Genomic DNA, 22,732 nt, shown 5'->3' with positions numbered 1-22,732 from the left:
ATTTTACGAGGTTTTTTGTTTTGTTTTGTTTTTTCAGAATGACCCTCTACTCTGAAAGCTATCACATTTCAGTTTGTTGGACATACTGAAGTTAGTAACACATGAAAGTAAAAGTTCAGTCGCTCAGTCGTGTCCAACTCTTTGCGACCCCATGGACTGCAGCCCACCAGGCTCCTCCGTCCATGGGATTTTCCAGGCAAGAGTACTGGAGTGGGGTGCCATTTCCTCCTCCGGAGGATCTTCCCGACCCAGGGATCGAACCCAGACGCTTTACTGCCTGAGCCACCAGGGAAGTCTATTAATGCATAATCTTTCTAAAACTCCTTCAGTCTTAATGCATTTGCCTAGAATTGCAAAAATGCAATTTAACATTGATATCAGAAACACTTCCAGCGAATTCCTAAGCAGAAGCAATTCCTCTGATCCAAAATACTTTAGAACAATGTCCGTGGACAGAACAATATTGTCCTGATTCAAATGAAGCCTAGCCGAAGGTGAACAGCTTCCCTCAAGGCACCTAGGAGACCGGTCAAACCCTAAGCTTCAGAGGAAGCGAGAAGAAGATAAGTCTGATAAGCTTGGTTCATTTACTTGCCTCTTCCCCCTTTTATCTGATTTGTTGTCATGAAGAAAGGGATTGACTAGCATCTCAAAGCAGAAGGTGACACGCACGCCAGACCTGCCGGTTAACTAGCCTGGTGCCCCACTATACCTCAGTTCCTCAGCGACCTGCTACCCGGCGGGAGGCCACAACCCCCGAAAGGCCTTGCGGCCCTGGGGCGGGGTCGCCCGTGGATTGGTGGGCCCGCGTCTCCAGGGGAGCGGCGATTGGCCAGATCTGGGATTGGGGCGGGGCTAAGGCAGTTGCGGGAATTGGAGCAGTAACAGGGGGAAGATCTCGATCTGTACGTTTAGGTCCAAACTCCAGCCGCCTACCGGCAGCAAGGACGTCAGAGGAGCATGGCTCGGCCGTCTGTCTGCCTGCTAGCCTCGCTGTCTGCGCTGCTCCTAGGTATCGCCGTCGTCTCCAGATCGAAGGGCCCGCGGGGCACGGAGAGTCAAAAGGAGCTGCGAATCCCTTCTCACTTCAGCCAAGAGCAGCGCATCGCCATGAAGGAAGCGCTGAAAGGTGAACCCGGGTCCCCTTCACCGCTTATTCTCAGATAAAGGTCCCCGTCTCCTCGGGCCAACCCGTGACTCCCTTCCCCCGCCGCAGAAGTCCGCCCCTCGAGCTTGAGCAGCACCCCATCACCAAGCCCTAGCCCATTTTCCGGCCCCTGGAGACCGCACTCTGCTCCTACACCTGCCTCCTGGGGACTCCAAGGCGTTCCTTGCCTACCCTGGAAGCTTGAACTTCGCCCGGGTTGACCGGGCTGTCATCCACCCCACCCCACCCCCACGCCCACCTCCGCTTGCCTGGAGCATTACAGCCTTTAACCTTTGGTAGTCTTCACTTGTTAAGTCTCTTAAGACTAAACGATCTGAACCTTATTTATGTACAGATGAGGGAAACTGAATTTTAGGTCAGCCGAGCCATCTTTCCCAGGACCCTACATTTTGGAGTAAGCACTGGGTGACAACCTCTATTGCCTGTAGGATACTTCGGGTTCTAGATGGCTCCTTAAAGAAGTATGGGGCTGTTGCTGAGGTGTGAGATGTTCTTAATTTCCTCTACCAATTAAAGGACATCTTTCCCCTAGACCTCAAACCAAGTTAAAAACTTACTTACCTTCTCAGTCTGCATTATCCAGGAGGAAAGAAATGGTGGCTCAACAGTGAAAGGATGCAGAAGACACGGGTTCAATCCCTGGGTCGGGAAGATCCCTTGGAGAAGGAAATGGCAACCCACTCCAGTATTCTTGCCTGGGAAATCGCATGGACAGAGGAACCTGACAAGCTGCAGGCTTCAGTCCTTGGGGTCGCAAAAGAGTCAGGACACGACTTAGGGCATAAACAATGAAAACAATGAGATCCTTCCTCACCGTTGGGCTTGTCTTCAGTCTTTTCCCTTCCATTAAGTAATGGATTAAAAGAAACTGCCTAAATAAACATGCAAGCAAATGCAAAAGCTATTCCTTGTTGTTAAATATAAACTGTGTTTGTGCTGGAGTGATAGGCCTGGGAGGCAGAGCAGGGCTTTCTCAAAGCATCCTAGTGTAAAGAGTTCTCTGAAAGGCATTGGGCAGCCACTCACCAGAGTCTCTTTGCAGAAAAGAAAGCAAAAGCTAGATAAGAAACTAAAATATGGACCTCATAGCACCATGACTTAGAACCCCAAGCCGAGGCAAAACATCTGAGTTCAGATCTTGAGTCTGCCTCTCAATCTCACATAGGCAGTTCATTTAGTCTTTTTGAACCTTGGCATCCCCACTTATTGGTAGGCTATGATGCAGGGTTGATTCTTCACAAAACCGAGTATAGAAGTCAGAGGCCTCCCTTGACATCAAGCTGCTCTGGGTGCTTTTTAGATAACCATCTAATCAAATTATCTGATGACACTACCCCCACCCCCTACTGTTTGCATTTGACAGTGGAACTCTTTAAGAATATAAAACCTTCACCAAGGAATGAACCTAGTGGCAACTCAAGAATTGGACTTCTGGGTAGAGTGGATTAGATCATTTATGACAAAGGAGCTTGTTTGGGAGCTTCTAAATGCCTCCCTTCCCAGGTATCATGTGCCCCCAAAGCTGACTTGGGCTGAGATCAGTGACACTCTGGATTAACCAGTCTATGAGGAATAAGCCTACTCTCTGTAAACAAAGAGTACTTCCCTTGTGGCTAAGCTGGTAAAGAATCTGCCTGCAATGCAGGAGACCTGGGTTCAATCCCTGGGTTGGGAAGATCCCCTGGAGAAGGGAAAGGCTACCCACTCCAGTATTCTGGACTGGAGAATTCCATGGACTGTATAGTCCATGGGATCACAAAGAGTCAGACACGCCTGAGTGACTTTCACACACTCACTGTACACAAAAAGATACAAAGCTTTGTTCGCAAAGGGACCCAGGATAGTGGGCTCCTTGGATTCATCAAAGGGTTGGTGGTTTCAGAGGCAGAGTGAGGTCTTAGTGGCAATTTATAGCAGCTTCCCACTTAGGATCAGGGTACAAAATTTACTCCTGTCTGACCTCCCCCACTCCATCCCGTTTTGGACTTTATCTTCCTTTAAGAACCATATTAGCCTAAACAAAGGACTTGAGTTTAAATCCCAGTCCTACTGCTTGTTTCTGGACAATCTTGAGCAGCTCACCTAATGCTTCTAAGCTTTTTCCTCACCTTTGAATCAGGAAAACCAACAATGCCTACCTGGAATGATTGTTTTGCCCTCCACAATAAGATAATGAGTGCAAGAGAACTTTTTATGTACACAGGACTGTGGAAAAATCAGTGGTTGTTATCATCTTCCATCTCTGACTCCAACAGGTGCCATCCAGATTCCAACAGTGTCTTTCAGCCCCAAGGAGCTCAACACAACAGCCCTGGCTGAGTTTGGAGAATACATTCGTAAAGGTCAGCCACAAACCGTGGGAAAGGGGCAGGAGAGGTAGCATTGGAGACACAGTGCTTTTACAAGGCGATAAAGAAGTTTATCTTGTGATTGACTAGAGGGCAGCCTAATGTGCTTGGGCCTCTTTGGACATGTTTGTATACAGGGGGGAGGGATAGAAGGGAGAGTTCAGGAGTTAGAGCAGACACAGAGTAGAGACTAGATTTACCCTGTGAAGAACCAAGGCACATAGCCATTGGGTTGGAGTTTGAACCCTGTCAGTTTTTGCCCTTTAATGTCAGTCAATAAAATAAAAAGATAGGACTGGGAATTCCTTCTTCATTTGCAAGTTTCCAGAACTGCACCACAGGCTCCTCCACTCCCTACCTCCATACACACACCTACAGCCCACACACAGGCACACTCCACCTACCCAGGCCCTGCTCCAGGTTCGTTACTAACACGTGTCTGAGCTGCTAGGCAGTCGAAAACTTTAAACTATCACATAATTGCTCTCTTCTCACCCCACTGCCCATGAGCTAAAGAAGGATGGGTCAAGGGGAAAAAGGAGACTTGGAGCTCCCCCTCCCCATAAAAAAAGCTCATATAGAGTAGTGAGGCCACTTTACTAAATCAAATAAAAAGTGGCCCCCTCTCAAGTCATCAGCAGTGGGAGAGACTGGCACAGCACAGCCAGCAGTCCCTTCTCTAGCACTCTGGGATGGGGGGTGGGGAATCTGGGATCAATCCCCAGTGGCCAGGCTGAAAGTCTTCACTAAATAGGAAATAAAAATTGGGAAAGAAATGTTCAGCAACAGTAGACTAGATAAGCAGGCTGACAAGAAAAAAGAAATGTATTCTTCTTCGGTTTTTTGCCTGCTTGTTTGTTTTCAGTTATCCACAGAGGCATGTGTGGATTCTTCGAACACAGCACAAAGAGAGATCAAAGCTCTTCCTCCTGTGTATCTAAAGCCGCCCGTGTTATTACCTATCTGTAACTAGCATAGTTGACCCTGAGAACATTTGAATACAGAAGTATGGTCATGTGCTCGACAGGATCAGCTTTTATCTCTGTATAACACAAACATTAGGAATATTGTTTTGCAAAGGAAAAATATCTCTGATTTTTTAATATACACAGGTAAAGGTCATGTTTGGTTTCAAATAATTTGGATACTGGGGCCTATTGTATTTAAAATTTAACGTAATCCTAGTCTGCATCACTCTGTAACTTGTATTTGTGACAGCATTAGAGGTCAGGTCAGTCCAGATCTTGAGCTCTTATCTGTCATTAACGATGCGGTCTTGATATGCTTGTTATTACACAGTAATAGCACAATATAACATGAGGAAGAGATATTTCAGAGATTGGGTGAATCAGGAATCAGACTAGCTTTGTTCCAGAGGGCTTCCTAAAGGAGGCTGCCTGTTTTAAAGGGGAGGAAAAGGGCAGGGAGAATCAATTAGTAGGAAAACCAAAGGCAACTGTTGAATCTGGCTTTCTCTCATTGCTTTGCATCTCTTTGCTTCTAGTCTTTCCTACTGTGTTCCATACCAGCTTTATCCGGCATGAGGTGATAGGAAATTACAGCCACCTGTTCACTGTCAAAGGCTCAGACCCCAGCATGCAGCCCTACATGCTCCTCGCTCACATTGACGTGGTACCTGCCCCGGACAGAGGCTGGGACGTGCCCCCCTTCTCTGGGTTGGAGCGTGATGGCTTCATCTATGGTCGAGGCACACTGGACAACAAGAACTCTCTTATGGTCTGGAATGCTATGTTCCCTCTGCCTTAGAGTCCTCAAGATCAATCCAGGGTGGGGGTGCTCTGCTAACCCCTGGGAGGTGGGAGGTTCTGGTGGAGAAAACCTTGGTTCTGGGAGATCTGACTTCCAGTCATCAGCTGTTCACTGCTCTGGGTCCTGACTTCTCAACTGTGAAATATGGATCAGAGTAGATGATCCCAGATACCCTTTCAGCTCTGACATTGATAAGTTTTATGCTTTTTCCAGGTGGGGATGGTTTTATGTGAGCTCTGTTTCCCTACAGGGATTCCCAGGTGGCTCAGTGGTAAAAAATCCAACCTATCAATGCAGGAGATGCAGGAGTTGTGGGTTCAATCCCTGGGTGGGGAAGATCCCCTGAAAGAGGAAGTGGCAACCCACTCTAGTATTCTTGCTGGGAAAATCCCCCTGACAGAGGAGCCTGGTGGGCTACAGTCTGTGGGGTCACAAAGAGCCAGACACAACTGAGTGACTGACCATGCATATACCCACTGTTTCCCTCCATTCCGTCCTGTGGGGCCATTTTAATGTGTTTTCTCTAGAAGGAATCCATCACATCCTAGCCCTGTTGCCAGCTGCTGATTATCTCTGATGCCTTGGTACCACCACTTAGATAATAAGCCTTTCTCTTCTCCCATTGTCCTTCTGTCCCCCAGGCAATCCTGCAGGCCTTGGAGCTTCTGCTGATCAGAAGCTACATCCCCCGAAGATCTTTCTTCATTGCTCTGGGCCATGATGAGGAGGTAGAATGCCTTCATCCTAAACCTATCTCTGGGTCCCCTCCTGGGGGAGGGAGTATGCTTCACTGTGGTCCGGTTTGCTCCCTGGATGCACAATTTGCCAACTTCTCTGTGAATATGTCTTCTTGCCTGGAAAATTCCATGGACAGAGGATCCTGGCGGGACACAGTCCAGGGGGTTGCAAAGAGTTGGACACGACTGAGTACACACACACTCTGCATATGTCATCAGAAATATCTAAGGACTTTGACCAAACTGTAGGTGCCTGGGCTCTGTGCCATAGGTCCGATGGGTTTTTTGTTTTTTTGTTTTTTTTTTTTCTTTTTAAGAGCAGTTTTAGGTTCACGGCAAAAATGAGAAGATACAGAGTTTTCCTTTCTTCTCCAACCCACACACATGCACAGCCTTACCCAAAATCGACGTCCCCTACCAGAGTCATACATTTGTGACAACTGATGAACCTACACAGACACATCATAGTCACCCAAAGCGATCGTTTACATTAGGGTTCACTCTTGGTGTTGTACATTATAATGGTGTATCATTATGGTATCATACAGGATATTTTCACTGCGTTAAGAAACCTCTGTGTTCTGCCCATTCATCCCTCTCTCCTTCCCCAAAGCCTGGCAACCACTGGCCTTCTGACTGTCTCCATAACTTTGTCTTGTCTAGAACATTATATGGTTGGAACTCTACAGACTGTGGTCTTTTCAGAGTGGCTTCCTTCACTCGGTGTGATGCACAGATCTGAATGTTTAACGAACCCCCTGGTAACACCTGCAGCAGGCACATCGTCCATCAGAGAAACACCAGTGTGATGGGAAGAGAGATAGCAGGCAGATCAATGAATGTGTTTTATTTCCAATGATGGCAAATCACTTCACACTCTGGGTCCTGGTTTCTTTGTTTGAGAAATGAGGGGGTTGGGCCCTTCTGGCTCTGACATTCAGGATTCTGTGAAGCAGGATTGTTGAGGGCCCTGTCCCTCATGAAGGAGCCTGGATGGGCAGGCTCTGGAGTGCCCAGCTGTGCTGAATGGGTCTCTGTGAGCTGTCTCTGGCGATCTGACTAAGGAGGACTGTGGCTCTGGGTTCAATATCTGCAGGTGTCAGGGATAAACGGGGCGCAGAAGATCTCAGCCCTGCTCCAGGCAAGGGGCGTCCAGCTCGCCTTCCTGGTGGATGAGGGGAGCTTCATCTTGGATGGTTTCTTTCCCAACCTCAAGAAACCCTTTGCCATGTGAGTATAGCACCCCAGCCCCACCTCAGAAGAGGTTCTCACATGGGAGCTGACCTTGGTCTGGTTATCGATAAGCCTACTCCTCTTGCTTTAATCAACCCACTCCAGGATTCTTGTCTGGAAAATCCCATGGACAGAGGAGCCTAGTGGGCTACAGTCAATGCAGTCACAAAGCATTGGACATGACAGCCATATACACAGGCATGCACTTGCTTTAATCACCCCGAGCTTTGACCAAGTCTGAGCTCTCCTTTCCCTATCTCTTCTAAAGTAAAAATCTTTAAGCAGCATGAAACAGACCTCTTGGCTTACCAGACCACTGCACAGATGGGCCTGGGGGTCATTCGGGGTGGGAGGAAGTCAGGAGGGCCTTCTCTGATCCTCTTTTACAGGGTTTCAGTTTCTGAGAAGGGTGCAATTAACCTCATGCTGCAAGTCAACATGACTCCAGGCCACTCTTCAGCTCCTCCAAAGGAAACAAGCATAGGCATTCTCGCCGCCGCCGTCAGCCGGTGAGCCACTCCTGGGCCTGCCACCCCCACCAGACTCCGGCTAGAAGACCTGGCACTTTCCCACTTTGAGTTGAGAAGGCTAAGCTTCCTGTCCTGATGCAGGGCTGAGAAGCCATGATGGCGGCTACAGGCAGGACAGAGCTCGCAGTTCCCAGGCAGGTCAGAAAGGGACCCGTCCATATGGCAAGCAAGGGCCAGCAGACAAAAGCTAGGTTAGGCAGCTGGAATAGTCCAAAGTCCAAGCTTGAAATTATAGATCACAAGCTGGAAAAGAACCGTCTAAATTCTCCACTTGCCCCGGCAAGACGACTTCAAGATAAACAAAGGCTGCTGTCTGTGGATGAGGACAGCAGGGTTTGTACCAGCAGAGGTTAGCTCTGGCTGGTTTTCTTGCAGAGTAGGAAGAAAAACTATATTCTTTCAGCTAAATATTTAACTATCTACCATGTCCAAGACTTTGTGTCCAGTAATGGGCACGCAGTGGTGCCGTTTCCTCCAGGAACCCAACAGTTAGTGGAAGAGGCTGACAACTTTGCTACAGTGTGGTAGGTGCAGTGAGCGTGGGGTGCCCTATCTCGGACTTGGTATTCGGGGACAGCTTCTGTGAGTGGAGTAGAAGTAGTCCCACTTGTGCTCGGAGATCTGGAACGGTGGAGGTGATGGGGAGGTGAGCAGGAGACCTCCTGGCCAGGTCTGTGGGAATGTCTCCTTGGACTGCGTTGGGTGAGTCTTGAGCTCCCTTTCTCTTCCAGACTGGAGCAGACACCGATGCCGAACATGTTCGGAGGTGGGCCGGTGAGGACAGCGCTGGAACAACTGGCAGATGAGGTGTGAGGAGGCACCCAGACGCTGGTCAGCGGTGGGAGGGGCACAAAGACTGCTGGAGAAGCTGCCTTTAGCGTAATAAAGGGCCCCTGCTGCTGTCAGTGCTCTGCCCGTTCTCACCTACTTCCAGCTGCTGCCTGGGCCAAAACACAGGACCCAGCTTGTTGATTGGGGCTGTCGGCGCTCAGGCTGAGAACCTGAGACCCAACACCAGCCACTCTGACAGAGGTGGCTCCCACTCACCCTTGAGGCTGCTGCCACGGGTTCTCGAGGCGGGTCTAAAGTAAGGACAGGCCCAGGTCCCAGAACAGTGACCCTGTTATGCTGACCCCTCTGAAATCCTGACCTGTTGCTTTCCCTTTCAGTTTCCCTTCCCTACCAATATAGTCTTGAACAACCTGTGGCTATTTCGGCCCCTTGTAAGCAGGTAACGTTTTATCTTCCCATTCCTCACATCCCACCCCAAGCCTACCCACTTCCCCGTCTCCTCTCTGTGGCTTAACCGGGCCTGACTAACCATCCCTCAGCCACCAGATGCTACATCTAACTGGTCCAGAGGACACCCCTCCTAGTCTTAAAGATCTCCAAGGTTCAGGAAAGAGGGTATCCTACAACCCTCTCTTTCCAGTGGACAGTGACCTTTCCAGTGACCTTAGTCTTTCTGCCTTAGGTTGATGGAGAGGAATTACATAACCAATTCGCTGGTCAGGACCACCACGGCACTCACCATGTTCAATGCCGGGGTCAAGGTAACCCCACCCGACTCCTCCCACACACCCCTGCATCCCTTGGCTTTGTTTTCTTGGCTTCTCCTTCCTTCTCTGGCTACAGTGTGGATAGTAGGAAGGCTCAGTGCTCAACTGTCCTATGTCATCAGATGGATAAACCTCAGGAGCAAGGGTTCTAGCTGACATCTACAAACTCCATGAAGTTTGGCCAAGTTTCATGTATGTGTGTTTCAGGGGCCCCCCTCAGGTTCTTTGGGACTGTACCCCTTCAAAAACATAACCATTACACCGATGTGAAGAGGTATTATTTGGGAGTTAATTCTTGTGACTTATACCCATTTAACATGTAATATATTCATCTAGCATTTTGGTCATGTATGCTAAAGATTCCCAACCTCTTTACCACTTTTTGTTAATCTTCCTCATGTTTTGAAAGATTTATTCACCTCACAAATTTACTGAATGATTAATATGTTTTCCCTGAGTTGAATGAGAGAAACTCACCTACTATTTTAAAAATCTATAATATTTGTGATGTATACAGCCTTAAAATACATACATTGTCATTCTCCAAAATACAGTAAATTTTGAATGGCCTTCAAAAATATAAATTCTACATGAGATTTAGTTTTTTGGCTGGTGGGATCCTAGTTCCCAGAGCAGGGATTGAACCCTGGCCCTTGGCAGTGAGAATGCAGACTCCTAACCACTGGACCACCAGGGAACTCCCAAGGTTTACTTTTATAGAAATAAGTTTCAGGTGAACCAATGCTTTGATAAAGTTTTTTCCAAGAACTCCTTTTCAGCAAATCAGTCTACTTTCAGTTGGACCAGCCACCAAGGAGCTTTTCTGTTTGAACTAGCCACACTAGCTCATCGGGGCTGAGGCTTTCTGAAATCTTGAAAGGAGTTAGACTGTTCCAGTTTCTACCAGTGCCACCAGCAAAACTTCAAGGAGGATCATCCACCCAGTGTGGCCTTGCGCTCTGCTAATGTGCAGACCAGCTTGAGAATAAGTGAATGGTGCCTCAGAATTCATTTCTGCTGTAACTGGCTGGTGTGTTTGGCATATCAGCCAGACCTGAGCTGTTTTCACTAGCTGCCTAGAGAATTCATCAAAATAGTAGTACTGTGTACTATGTCCTTGCGTTTGAATGGTGTTTTTATCTGTCCAGAATACTTTCACATTTGTTTTTCCATTTGGTCCTCCTAACAGAGAAGGAGCCAGCTGAGAGACAGAGACACAAAGAGGTTGTCATATCTGAAAATCACACAGCCAGTTTGTATCAGCCCAGTTCTCCTGGCCCTAGTCTGGTGTTTTTTTTTGCACCATAGCAGTTCAAAGAAAGATACACAATTAGGGAATCTCCTCTCTCGTGGGCTCTGGGGAAAAATTCCCTCCATAGCCTTAACCCTCTTTTCTAATTAGTCCTAATTAGATTAGTTCTGTTTAGTTTTTCCTCATCAGACAGAGAACAAATTTCACAGTAGGATATGGAAAATCACTACCACCATCAGTTATAGTGACTGTCCCCCTCGGGGCCTTAATGGAGCCTCAGAGGCTCTGGGGTGCCCCTGCTGAGCAAGAACCAACACTGACCACTGCAGAACTGTCCTAGGCGCCGTGGGAAAGAGCGCTCACCGAAGACCACTAGCAGCCTTGTACAGGCCAAAATAGAGGTGTCCTGGCGTCCCAGAGAAAGCAGTCTTGCTCTGAGCAGCTCTCTGTGACCCCTCCAGGACCAAGAAACATGAAGGTCTGGCCTGAAGCAGAGACACACCTGTAGCATTGAACATAACCACATGTCAAGGGCCCAGAGAAGACAGTGGCTGACTAGAAATATGAAACCTTGAGTTTTTCAGTCAAAGCAGCTTCCTCTCCCTCTGCTGGTGGCAGTCGGCTCTTCCTGGGTGGGGGCCAGGTGTGGGGGACTAGAGGTCAGCTCAGGCCAAGGTTTGTGGTTCTCTCTCCAGGTGAACGTCATCCCCCCTGTGTCCGAGGCCATCATCAACTTCCGAATTCACCCCGCACAGACTGTTCAGGAGGTGCGTGCCACGTGTTCCTGACGAGTGGGTCAGCCCTGTTGAAGTGTGTCCAGCGGGGCCGGGTGGAGCTGCAGTTCCAGGGCTGGCCCAGGGGCTCATTTGTTCAATGATTTTTCAAAGGCTTCCTACGTGCCAGGTGCTTGGCTGGGATAGGAGAGCCCTGGCTTTAGGGAGCGTGGAGTCTGGGGTGGGAGATGAATGATGATAACCATGATCAGAGCAGCAGCACAGATAGTGGGCTTGCTGCGCTCATGGCGCTGTTCTCAGGTTTACATACTGTATACACTCGCTTAACCCCCCAACCACTCTGTGAAGCAGGGAGTGTGTCCTCCTCATCTAACAGGAAAAATGAAGGCACAGAGCCATGCAGCAGGTAAGTAGCATGCCCAGCATTATACAGCCAGGACTAGTTCCAGAGTCTGCGCTTTCAGCCTCACACTATACTAGGATTATAACAATTAGGGACGAAAAAATTACCATAGAATCTGAGCAAAATAAGGGGCTGATGCTACCTCTAAGAATCAAGAAAGTCTTTTTCCAACCACTAGAAAAGGACTTAAAGGACTAATAGGATTTGGCTAAAAGTTAAGACATTCAGGGTACAGGGAAAATGAAATCTAAAGAGTAGGATAATTTGGGGAAAAGTGATGGAAGATGAAAATGGAGTTGTATTGATAGTTTGGGGGTCTAGGCTTTGAGTGCCATGCCAAGGAGTTTGGGCTCTAATCTGTGGACAAATGTCAGAGGTCTTCAAACCAGGCTGTGATAGACTCAGACTCTCTTTTAGGGAGACAGTGCTAGTGGCGATCCTGAGGAAGCCTTGAAGTTAGAAGAAATAATTAAATTGTTGCAACATCTCAGACAGTGGGTATGGAGGTCTTAACTGAGGCTATCATCATGGGGTAGAGTAGGTACCCACCAGAGGTGTGAGAGGTGGGTTCTTCAGGACGCAGTGTGTGATATTAGTTCGCCAGGTGCTGATGCCTTTAACCAAGATTGGGAATTCAAGAAGAAAGCAAGTTCTCAGAGAAATATAATGGTCTAGAAATTTGAGAGGCTTCTAATATATTAATAGACAATTATAAATACCTTAGATCTAAAGAGATAATAGAGACAGAGGCTGGAGTATTATTAATTGAAACCCCTAGAGCCAATAAAATCCCATGGGAAGGGTGTGTGACCCCTTGGAGAGAAGAGGTTACAGACAGACTTGTGATGTTCTGCTATGAACATCAATTTAAAACTTAGGAAAATGAATGTGTAATTGCAAACCATGATGAGTGCTATGAGGAAAGGGGGCTGCTGCTATCAAAGAATTTAAGAAGGAATGAGAATCTGTCCGCGGGTCAGGCAAGACTTCCCTACGTGATATCTGATCTGGAAGCTAAAGGGTGAGAAGAAATACACAGAACATTTGACATCTCTAAGAAAGACCAGCTCATTTAAACATCAGGTTGAGCTAAAAAGAATTCAGAAGGAAAATCTGGTCCTTCTGAAAATGATCAAAAAACTAACCTGACAACTATGAAATGAGTATTATATTCCAGGATTAGGCAAGATAAGGGGTGGGTGGTGTTTCCTGGTGCTCTTCCTGGCGGATCATCAAGGGTCCACCGCACTTAGATTTCTGTGGTCCTTTCTCCCTGGGGCCTTCCCCATGGAGGCCGTCGTGTGTCCTCAGACAGGCTGGGGGCAGGCCCGCATTGCAGGGGCTGGGGGCACAAGCTGGCAGCCTGCCCAGAATCACCCGGCGTTGGCAGGGAGCTGGGACAGTGTAAGCCCTGGGCTCTGCTGCTTTTCATCCAGTGCCAACCTCTGTCTTCTCCCTGGGGGCTCGTGGGGCCAGGAAATCACTGAATTCCCCTCACTGAGCTGCTTTCCACCAGTTTTTTTCCAGCCTCATTCCAACTCCATGCCCTTTCCAAGGGCTGTTTTCCACCAGCTGGGGCTTTCATCTCCCCAGGTTCTGGCACTCTGCCCTCCTCCCCACCGCAGTGGCCTTCCTTCCCCACCGATCGATGAGATCTCTGGGCTCCCTAGGCCCACCCTGCTCCCCTGCCTCAGTGGGTAATGGAAAGCCCCTGTCATCCCAGAAGCACACAGTACCTCTTCATCCTGGTCATGCCTCTTCCTCGTGCCCCGATTCTAAATGGCTCCCTGTGCCCTCTTCATCCATCTTTACCTGGTCTCACCTGTAAATTTTTACGGGAAAAATCTGAATGAACTTTTTGACCAACCCAAGAGCTAGGTCTCTGGCCCCATCGGTGAGGAACAAGAGCCTTCAGAAACCTAACAGACTGCCATGTGGAAAGGAAGGTTTGTTCTGTGTGACCCTCAAGGGGCAGAAATAAGGCCACTGGGAGATGTTTCTGGGAGCCCCCACTTAAAGCAGAGTGCTGGAGTATAGCACCTCGCATGATAGTGAGCTTCTCAGAGGCTGGATGTCCACCTATCTAGAGTGTTTTACAGAAAATTCCTGTCTTCCTTCATTTATTCATTCACCAAGTGTTTATTCAGTGGCTACTGTGGGCTAGACATTCTTCAAAGCACTTGGGAAAATGGTGAACAGACCAAGATTCCCATTCTAAAGATGTTTACATGCTAGTGGGTGTAAGGAATCAAATATAAACAAGTGGAAGAAGTAGGCACCACAAAGGAAATCATAGGACTATGTGTCACAAAATGGTTGTGAAGTGGTGTTGGGGCGGTGAGCAGCTATGTATCCATGGTCAGTCCTCTCTTCAGGGCTTCCCCAGTGGCTCAGCAAGTTAAGAATCTGCCTGCAATGCAGGAGTCACAGGAGAGACAGCTTCAATTCCTGAGTGGGGAAGATCCCCTGGAGGAGGAAAATGGCAACCCACTCCAGTATTCTTGCCTCAAAAATCCCATGAAGAGAGGAACCTGGCAGGCTCCAGTCCATGGGGTCCCAAAGAGTCGTACATGACTAATGACCAAGCACACACACAGTCCTCTCTCATGAGGCATTTACACTGAAAGCCAAGAGGGAGCAAAGACCTGGGAACAGCATGCAGGCAGCAAAAGCACAAGTCTCTATTCTCAACAGAGGTGCTGATGGCTCTAGCACTACTGACACATTATCCTGTGGATTCTGTAGAATATTTCAAAAATAAAAAAAAAGAGGTATGAGTAGGTTAGATGCTACAGGAAGCCGTCCTTCAGTTCATTATTAAGAAGATGCTCATCACAGAGTTGTTCAAACATGAAATTGATTAAAACACATGATGGTGATCTTTCTGCCACTGGAAATATTGAAGCACAAGCCAGTGACAGCCTGTCATGGTTGTTTTGATGACCGGTCTTACAGTAGGGTGGAAACTGGTCTTGCTAACTCTAAAGACTTACATCTTTAAGTCCCCATTGTCCCTGCCTTCGAACTTATTCACTCAAGAAGAAAATACAGCTTTGCCTAAAATAGAAAACAACATAATGTGGAAATAAGGACAGTAGGGGCTCAGAGAAGTGAGGAATCAGTGTGCTCTACCTTTGAGGTCCCCATTACCGTTGATGAATCCCTCCTCTTAGTCCCATCCTTGTGCCTCTGATTATTGCCCTTCTAAACAGGCAAATACCAGCTAACATACATTGAGTGCCAGGAGCCCCCCTAAGCATATTATACACGTCCAGTCACGGTAACAACCACCTCAGCAGGTAGGTGGTACCATCATGCTTCTGTTAACAGATGAGCAGGTGGAGACACAGAGGCTGAGGAGTGTCACACAGCTGTGAGTGGCTCCCCAAGACTCAGAGCTGAGTGTGCAGGCCCCTTCCCTGCTCAGCCTGTCTCTTGCCTCTTCTCCATCATTCTCATATCCTTCCTTCAAATTCTGGCTTAAAATCCATACCACTAGGAAATCCATCTTAAATGAACACCACCCTCTTTCTGGCTCTACTCAATGCCATTTCAACCTGTAGGTACTTTGGAAACAGTGAAGCACCATCCTTGTGAAGTCGGATACCCAGCCCAGCAGTACTAGCTCTATAAAGCTTGGGCAAATTCCTTAATGAGACAACTCCTGTTATTTTTTTTTATTATTATCATCTCACGTCTTTTAAAATGTATATATGCAACATTCATTGCGCACCTTTTGTATTCTTCGTACTAGGCATAAAGAAATGCGGCCTTTGGGTCAGGACCTAGCCTGGCGGCTGGTGGCATCCCTGGGCTCTGTGGTGCTCACTGCAGGCACGTGCGCTCAGTTGTGTCCCACTCTGCGACCCCATGGCCTGTAGCCTGCCAGACTCCTCTGTCCATGGGATTCTCCAGACAAGAGTACGGGAGTGGGTTGCCGTTTCCTCCTCCAGGGCATCTTCCCCACCCAGGAATCGAACGCGTGTCTCCTGCATTGCCAGGCAGACCCTTCACCACTGAGCCACCTGCTCACTGAGGTCCAATCTGTGTGCCTTCTTCAGTGTCTGGAGGCAGGAATCTTTAAGTAATGTGGGGCAGGGCACAGCAGACACTTCTGGGGATGACTTTAGGAGCCTTCCAGTGGGTCAAGAACATATCCAGGCAATATATTAATTCTTGTATCAGAGTATTTGAGACATCTGTGCTGGAGTGAAAATAAGCTCTGGCAAGTGAGTTGCCACTCCCCTCAGTCCAACAGCACAGAATTGGCTTTGCCTCAGATGATGGTTTCTAAGTCAGAAGAAGGAACCCTCATTTCCTTTCCAGAACTGACACTGACCTAAAAGAGGTCCTCTCAAGATAATGCCCTCCAGTTATGAGACAGACACTCCCCTTTCTAGGGCAGAGACCATCCTAAAGCAAGGGCTTCTCAAATAGCTTGAGACCGGTGCTGGAGCTTTCCCTGGGGGGCTGGGTGGGTTTGTGGTCAGCCAGCCCAGACGGTCAGCATCCTCATCATTCCCACACAGCTTCATGTGATCCGGTCCTCAGGGTCTGGTCTACATCCTGCCTGGGACCAGGACTTTTGCTGAGTTCAGCTTTGGTCACTTCAGACTGAAATTTCTAGAAGCTTCCTCATGTTCCTTCCTGAGGAAAGGAGGCTCAGCGAGAAAACTTGAATACTAGCCCCCGAACTTCTACTTTTTATCTGTTGAGCTCATCTTCCTGGCCCCAGTGCAGATGGTTACAAACAGGAAGCAGGGATACCCAGAGAGAAGGAAGAAAGTGTATGACCTGTCACCACCTGTCTGAGACTCTCCCAAGCTGAAGTGAGGTCATTACATCTACCCTCCTGCCTCGAGATGGTTGAGATTTCCACTCTGCTGTCTCTTGTACATTTTCACCTAGCCTTAGGTTCTCAGCCTAAGGGAAATTACCCAATATCCTGATTTTCCAGTTCCCTACCTCACGGCTATAAGGCAAGCCTCCCAAACATCTAACACAAATCTACCACACTGCAGATTTCCAGGAAGAACAGCCCTTCTATCTCCAACAACCAGGAGGCTGAAATTGAGGTCTCAGAGCTACAATGAGTCTCTTCTATAAAGGCTCTGCCTTGCTGGAGAGAAATCAGGACTGTATAAATTCATACAGTACTTGAATAGCAGACCAATAAGAAATCAAACTTTCTTTATTTCCTCTCTCAAGGTCCTAAAACTAGCCAAGGACATTGTGGCTGATGACCGGGTCCAGTTCCACGTGTTGGATGCCTTTGACCCCCTGCCCGTCAGCCCCTCTGATGATCAGGCCTTGGGTTACCAGCTGCTCCGCCAGACCATACAATCTGTCTTCCCGGAAGTCAACATTGTTGCCCCAGGTAATGACTTCATCAACTGTGGCTGCCAGAGTTTGGGGGCAGGGGGGCGGTGCTGGAACTGTAGCCTATCTGATAGCCACTGCCTCACCCCCATCCCAGCTGTTCAGCCTGGAAACAGCTGGCTGCTTCCTCTCCTGATGGGACTGGAAATGCATTTTCCCCTCCAAGTGGAAGTGAGAACGCAAACAGGAAAGGATCAGAAACAATAAATTAGGTCAGCCAAGCCTGGGTCCTTGCTTAACCTAGGCCAGCCACTCTGGACTAGAGGAGAGGGTCGGCTGAGATTCCCCTTCCTCTGGAGGAGCCACAGAGGGGGTTGGCTTCCACCCATGCAGTCTGGTTCTGACCCATTCTAGGATAGCAGCTCAGCCAGAGAGCTCAGAATTTGCAGCCCATGAACTTCTCCTGGCTGTACCATTGGAATTAACCCCCTTCACCCCACCCAGTAGCAGTGCCTCTATGCCCCTTCTCCAGTCTTCCAGCGTGCCTTCCAAATCTATGCTGTATAGATAGTGGTTCTCAAATTTAAGAGGACAAGAGGATCACCTAGGGAGCTTATTAAAATGCAGATTACCTGGACCCACTCCCAAAGATTCAGGTATATTAACTCTGGAGAGGACCCTGGAATCTGCCTTTTTAATAAATATCCCAGGGAATTCTGACACCAGCTGATGGCTGACCACAGTTTGAGAATCTCTGGTCTGTGATGTGAGGAAGAGATGCTATAATGTGAAGACTTGTGTTCACTTTGCTTTTATCTACCTTCAATCATGGAGTCTCTCATTTTTCTAAGCTAATTCTTAGGACCTGTTAAGCATGGACCTTAAAGATATTATAGTGAAATTCTATAACCATAAACTCCTCAGGTATTTATTAGGGGGGGGGGGGGGAAGCAGTCTTAGTTTTTAATCAACTTAAATCTGACCCATTTCTCAGAAATTCAACCTCAGGCATTATTGAAACCTCCAAGCAACTCCACCACCCCCACCTTGAATCAGGCTTCGGGGTCTTATGCAATAACATAGCATCAGGACCCCTTAGTCTGTGGTCATCAGTCCTTGTGTTTGCCTCTGAGACATCCATTATCCTGCCCACAAGGTTACTTCAGGTTGCAGATTTCCTCTGATTCCTTGACCTGTCTGGGGGGTGAGATCTCCAGACCCAAGATCTCCCCTGAACATACCCTCTGAGATGTTCTACCTCCTTGGACTCCTACCACAGAGCAGGAGCTGGGTCCCTACCATCTAGGAACCTTGGCTTTCATACTCCCAGGTTCTCCTCTCTTGGCATCAAAGGCTGTCTACCCTTCCCTCTCCCTTGTGGGGCACCTGTGATAATCTCATCAACACAGTTAGGCTTTTACAGAATAAAGATAGGCAGACTTCAACTGGCAGAAATCTCCAAAGCCAGGAATTGTGAAGGGACCCATCTGAAACCAGGAGTGGAAAGTAGAACAATGGACCTAGAGGCTATCATACTAAGTTAAGCAAATCAGACAGAGAACGGCAAATATCATATGGTATCACTCATGTGACCTCTAGGACAATGATATAAATGAACTCACTTGCAGAACAGAAATAGACTCAAAGACGTAGAATGCAAACTTGTGGTTATCAAGTGGGAAAAGTGTTGGAGAGGATAAATAGGGAGCTTGGGGTCAACAGATACACACTATTATATAGTAAGTGTATAAACAGTGGACCAACAGATACACACTATTATATAGTAAGTGCATAAACATTGGATCAACAGATACGCACTATTATATATTAAGTGTATAAACAGTGGATCAACAGATACACACTATTATGTAGTAAGTGTATAAACAGTGGGGACCTACTGTGTAGCTCAGGGAGCTACATTCAGCATCTTGTATAACCTGTGATGGAAAAGAATCTGAAAAAGACAGGTATATCTGAACATGGATAGCTGGGTCACTTTGCTATCCACCTGAAACTAACACAACACTGTAAATCAGCTATACTTCAATCTTAAAAAGGATACTCAAAAAAAAGAACATGCAACACATCATCCCAAGTTTGCTATAAAGCAATAGCCAATTGTATTTTTGAAATTTTTCTGTCACTTTTAAATTATTAAAAATACCTATCCAACTACATGAACACAGAGCTGTGACCCTGTCATGAACTCAAAAAGCACACCTGTACTTGTGGGATCTTTATGCATAAGCTTAATAGCTTCATGATAAATCTGTTCTGCCTGAAAGTACTTAAAAATGGGATACATTTCTAGAATAAAACACTAACTCAATCAAAATAAAACACAAATTACCATCTCAAATTCATCCCACCACACTTTAACTGATAATCTAGGGAGTCTTTTTTCAAAGATCATTCATAATGGAGAGGAATCCCAGCCCCAGCTTGGAGGGGCTGGGGAGGATGGGGACGGACGACCTACTACCTTCAGGAGAGTGGGACACTAGAGAGCATCCTGGGACTATCCAGACCTGCAGTTTGACTCTGGGAAGATAGAGTCCTGCTTCAGAAGACAGGAATAACCAGAAATTATGTTCTACTTTTATTCTTGCCTGGAGAACCGCCATGGAGAGAGGAGCCTGGTGGGCTACAGGCCATGGCTCGCAAGGAGTCGGACACAGCTGAGCACAGTGGCACAGCATGTTCTCCTTTAAGAGGATTGCCATCGGCAGCAGGAAAAGTCCCCCAGAGAGCGTTTGTTTCTGACCTGAGTGATACACAAGAAAGGTTGGGCAGTGAAGAAACGGTGTTTAGATTTCTGCGTATCTAAATTTCTACTGATAGAATAACCTGGCCATACGTATGAAATGAAGCCATTGGCCTCCGTGGTCATCATGGAGAGAGGGCACTTAGCCTTGGACCATGTAGGGGATGTCTCTCTAGTGCCCTTGGGAGGTGATTCTATGTTTCTGGCTGAAATAGTATCTTAGAAAGGCTTTGAAAATGGGTAGGCTGAAGGACAAAAATCCATGGCTGCAGTCTCCTAAGGAAGATTCAGGCATCTTCTGTGGTGACTCAAGAGTCCCAATTTTCCAGGTAGCCTACGGGCCACCACTTCCTTGGCTTGGCTGCTTACATAAAGCTCCATTTCTCTGGATTCTTCCTTTCTAGGTACCTGTATTGGCAACACAGACAGCAGACACTATCTGAATCTGACCACCAGCATCTACCGGTTCAACCCCATCTACCTACAGCCTCAGGGCTTCAGTAGGTGAGTGACTGAAACAGGTTTGGACAGCTTGGTGGAGAGGAGATACATCCGACCTGTCCCTTTCCCACTTCATTCTCCTGACAGCCCACAGAATGGGGCAACCTGGGATTTGTACGAACTAAAAGATACTGCGGAGCCCAACTGGCCAGCTTTTCTCAGTGCCAGAGTCTTGCCACTCCCCAGAATTTAGGGGAACCAGTGACTGTTTTTCAGGGATGGAGATAATCAGGTGACTGGAAAGAACCTGGTAGAATTAGGACGTTGAGTCCCACCTCTTCCTTCCTTTGCAAGAAGCGCTCCCCTCTGGATCTCATTTCCCCTGAAAGTGGGTACTCCAGAATTCTCAACTTCCACTTAATGAACTGCAGACACATTCGAGGTCAAAGATGAACTCATGCTTTGAATTCTCAGAACATACCTTGGGAATCTGAAACTTATTCACCAGTTTCAACTACTGTGTGTGAACTTCTGCTTTGTGGGTTCTTCAGCAAATTTTTAGTCCTGGGATATAGGGGCATGATTTCCATTTGCCTCTCTGCTCCTTACCATACCAGCTCTAATTTCCTCATCAAAAGTCAAGTTGTTTGAATAAATATTTGAATATGAACTTAAGAACAGATTTCATGGGGAGGAGGTTCACTGGTTTTTTTTTAATGAGTGTAGGTGGGGGTAGCTCTTCTTTATATCCTTTCATCTTTGAGGTTACACATGTGCCTTGGTTGTATTGTTGTGTGGAGGCAGTCTGTGGGCATCGGATCTGACAGTGAAGTTCGAGGTGAAGTAGAGAACCCCACAGGCTCTCCCACAGCCTGGCAGTTGCCCTTCCTACCCACCTGTGCCCCTGATAATGTGGGGAGGGGTGGCTGGCATCGGGATAAGTCTAGCTGGGACTCCAGCCTTGGAGAGAGAATTAAAAGATAACTTCCCCTCAGAGGAGGAATCATTAAATAGATTCCAGAGCAGGAGATGATCTGCACTCCCCAGGACTATCATCTGCTCCCCCTGTACTTTGCCATGGACCTAGATCCTGGAGCGGTGACCAACCTGTCCTATGAAATCTCACTGCTTCCAAACGGCTGCTCCCCCCTTGCCCACTTCCTGCCCCTGGAGGGTCAAAGGCCAGTGGCTTCAGGGGATGTAGGGTGCTCTGCAATAACATTTGCACTAAAGCAATGGCCTCCCCCCCCGCCCCCCAAATTTCTCTCCCTCAGCATCCATGGAATCAACGAGAAAATCTCAGTCCAAGCCTATGAGACCCAGGTGAAATTCATCTTCGAGTTTATCCAGAATGGTGACACAGATGTGGAGCCAGTTCCTCACCTGCATGAACTGTGAGGTTGGGGACCAGCTGGATTAGGGATGCCTGATGCTGGACCAGGACTAACCCAAGGGGGAAAGCCAGTGTTGATGAAACTTTTGGTCAAAAATCATGTCATAATAACCTCACCCACCTGCCTTGGTCACTCCTAAACTCAGTGAAAAACAGGGCCAGGAAGAAGGGGAGGACCATCAGGAAGCTGGCTTCTCCCTCCCTCCAGACAGCTCCTCGGTTCACCATCAGTTATTGCCTTCTTTTCCCTCTCTTAAAATAGAAGGTATCTGGCTTGTCTGCCTTGCACTGGTGAATTCACTGCTCCTTGTTAAGGCCTAACTGAGCAGACACAGATTTTAAAAATATCAACCAGATTTTACCTTTTAAAAAGTGTTTAATTTAAGGCACGTTTGTTGGGCTGCCTTTTCCTCAGCTTATAAATTTGTCCTTGCCATAACTTCCTTTCCTTTCCTCCCCTCCATCCCCCCTCCCCCCTCCCCCCATCCCCCCCTCCCCCCCATCTCTTCTTGGATTGTTTATCTGGCTCCTCATCTCTCCCCTCCTGCCCCTGCCTCTCACCTCTTCCCCTCCCATTTATTCTACACCTGGAGCAGGACTTAAACTATGTCACTACCATAATTACCGCAACAGCTGGTCAAATAAAGTGGTCTGTGCAGCACCGTCTGGTCACTGGGGGGTGAAACTGAGGCAGCGGGCTCTGGGGGAACCGCAGACCTCCTGGTTCTGGAAGTTGGGGCCTGGAGAAGACGACCTCTGTCCTTGGGCTCCTCCCAAGGGCTCCCTGGGTTTTGCTCCCTCCCCTACCCTGTTCCTGCCACCTGCTGCTGCCGTCCCACCCCAGGAGGCACTCATCTGCCGAAACATTTCCCTGGCACATCCTGCGGGCTGAGCTCCCAAGAGAAAGACAGCCTCTCTGGAGCCCAGGACCAGCAGGGCCCTGGCCCTGACATCGTGTCCTGGTTCAGACTCATCGAGGGAAAGTGGAGGGCAAGTGGGGAGGGGACTGCCAGTCGAGGCTCTTCTCCACGGGTGGGGCAAGGGCCAGCTGCCCTCCCTTCGGGGACTGCAAAGCTCCAGT

The 22,732-nt window shown here is 48.0% G+C and overlaps 1 protein-coding gene across 1 annotated transcript; it reads left to right on the top strand.

Annotated features, from left to right (window-relative positions):
• The first annotated feature begins 882 nt into the window (after positions 1–882).
• PM20D1 (peptidase M20 domain containing 1) lies at positions 883–22,305 on the top strand. Its single transcript, XM_065938264.1, has 13 exons — positions 883–1,129; positions 3,424–3,510; positions 5,021–5,253; positions 5,928–6,014; positions 7,120–7,253; positions 7,646–7,765; positions 8,518–8,593; positions 8,956–9,017; positions 9,261–9,339; positions 11,293–11,364; positions 16,943–17,111; positions 20,222–20,321; positions 21,533–22,305. Exons 1-13 carry the CDS (start codon positions 961–963, stop codon positions 21,654–21,656), a joined length of 1,512 nt encoding a protein of 503 aa, XP_065794336.1. The 5' UTR covers positions 883–960; the 3' UTR covers positions 21,657–22,305.
• The last annotated feature ends 427 nt before the right edge of the window (positions 22,306–22,732 follow it).

The sequence above is a fragment of the Muntiacus reevesi genome, chromosome 5 (genome assembly GCF_963930625.1).
Source record: "Muntiacus reevesi chromosome 5, mMunRee1.1, whole genome shotgun sequence".
In the NCBI taxonomy this organism is placed as follows: Eukaryota; Metazoa; Chordata; class Mammalia; order Artiodactyla; family Cervidae; genus Muntiacus; species Muntiacus reevesi.
Note: the sequence above shows the minus strand (reverse complement) of the source record. Positions and strands in the feature narration are given on the sequence as shown.

What these genes read in the sequence shown, in the direction of transcription:
- PM20D1 (XM_065938264.1), top strand. Translation starts at nt 961, where the DNA reads ATGGCTCGGCCGTCTGTCTGCCTGCTAGCCTCGCTGTCTGCGCTGCTC. An exon ending in CATGAAGGAAGCGCTGAAAG is followed by an intron (nt 1,130 to 3,423) that starts GTGAACCCGGGT and finishes TGACTCCAACAG; the next exon opens with GTGCCATCCAGATTCCAACA. An exon ending in CTCTGGGCCATGATGAGGAG is followed by an intron (nt 6,015 to 7,119) that starts GTAGAATGCCTT and finishes CAATATCTGCAG; the next exon opens with GTGTCAGGGATAAACGGGGC.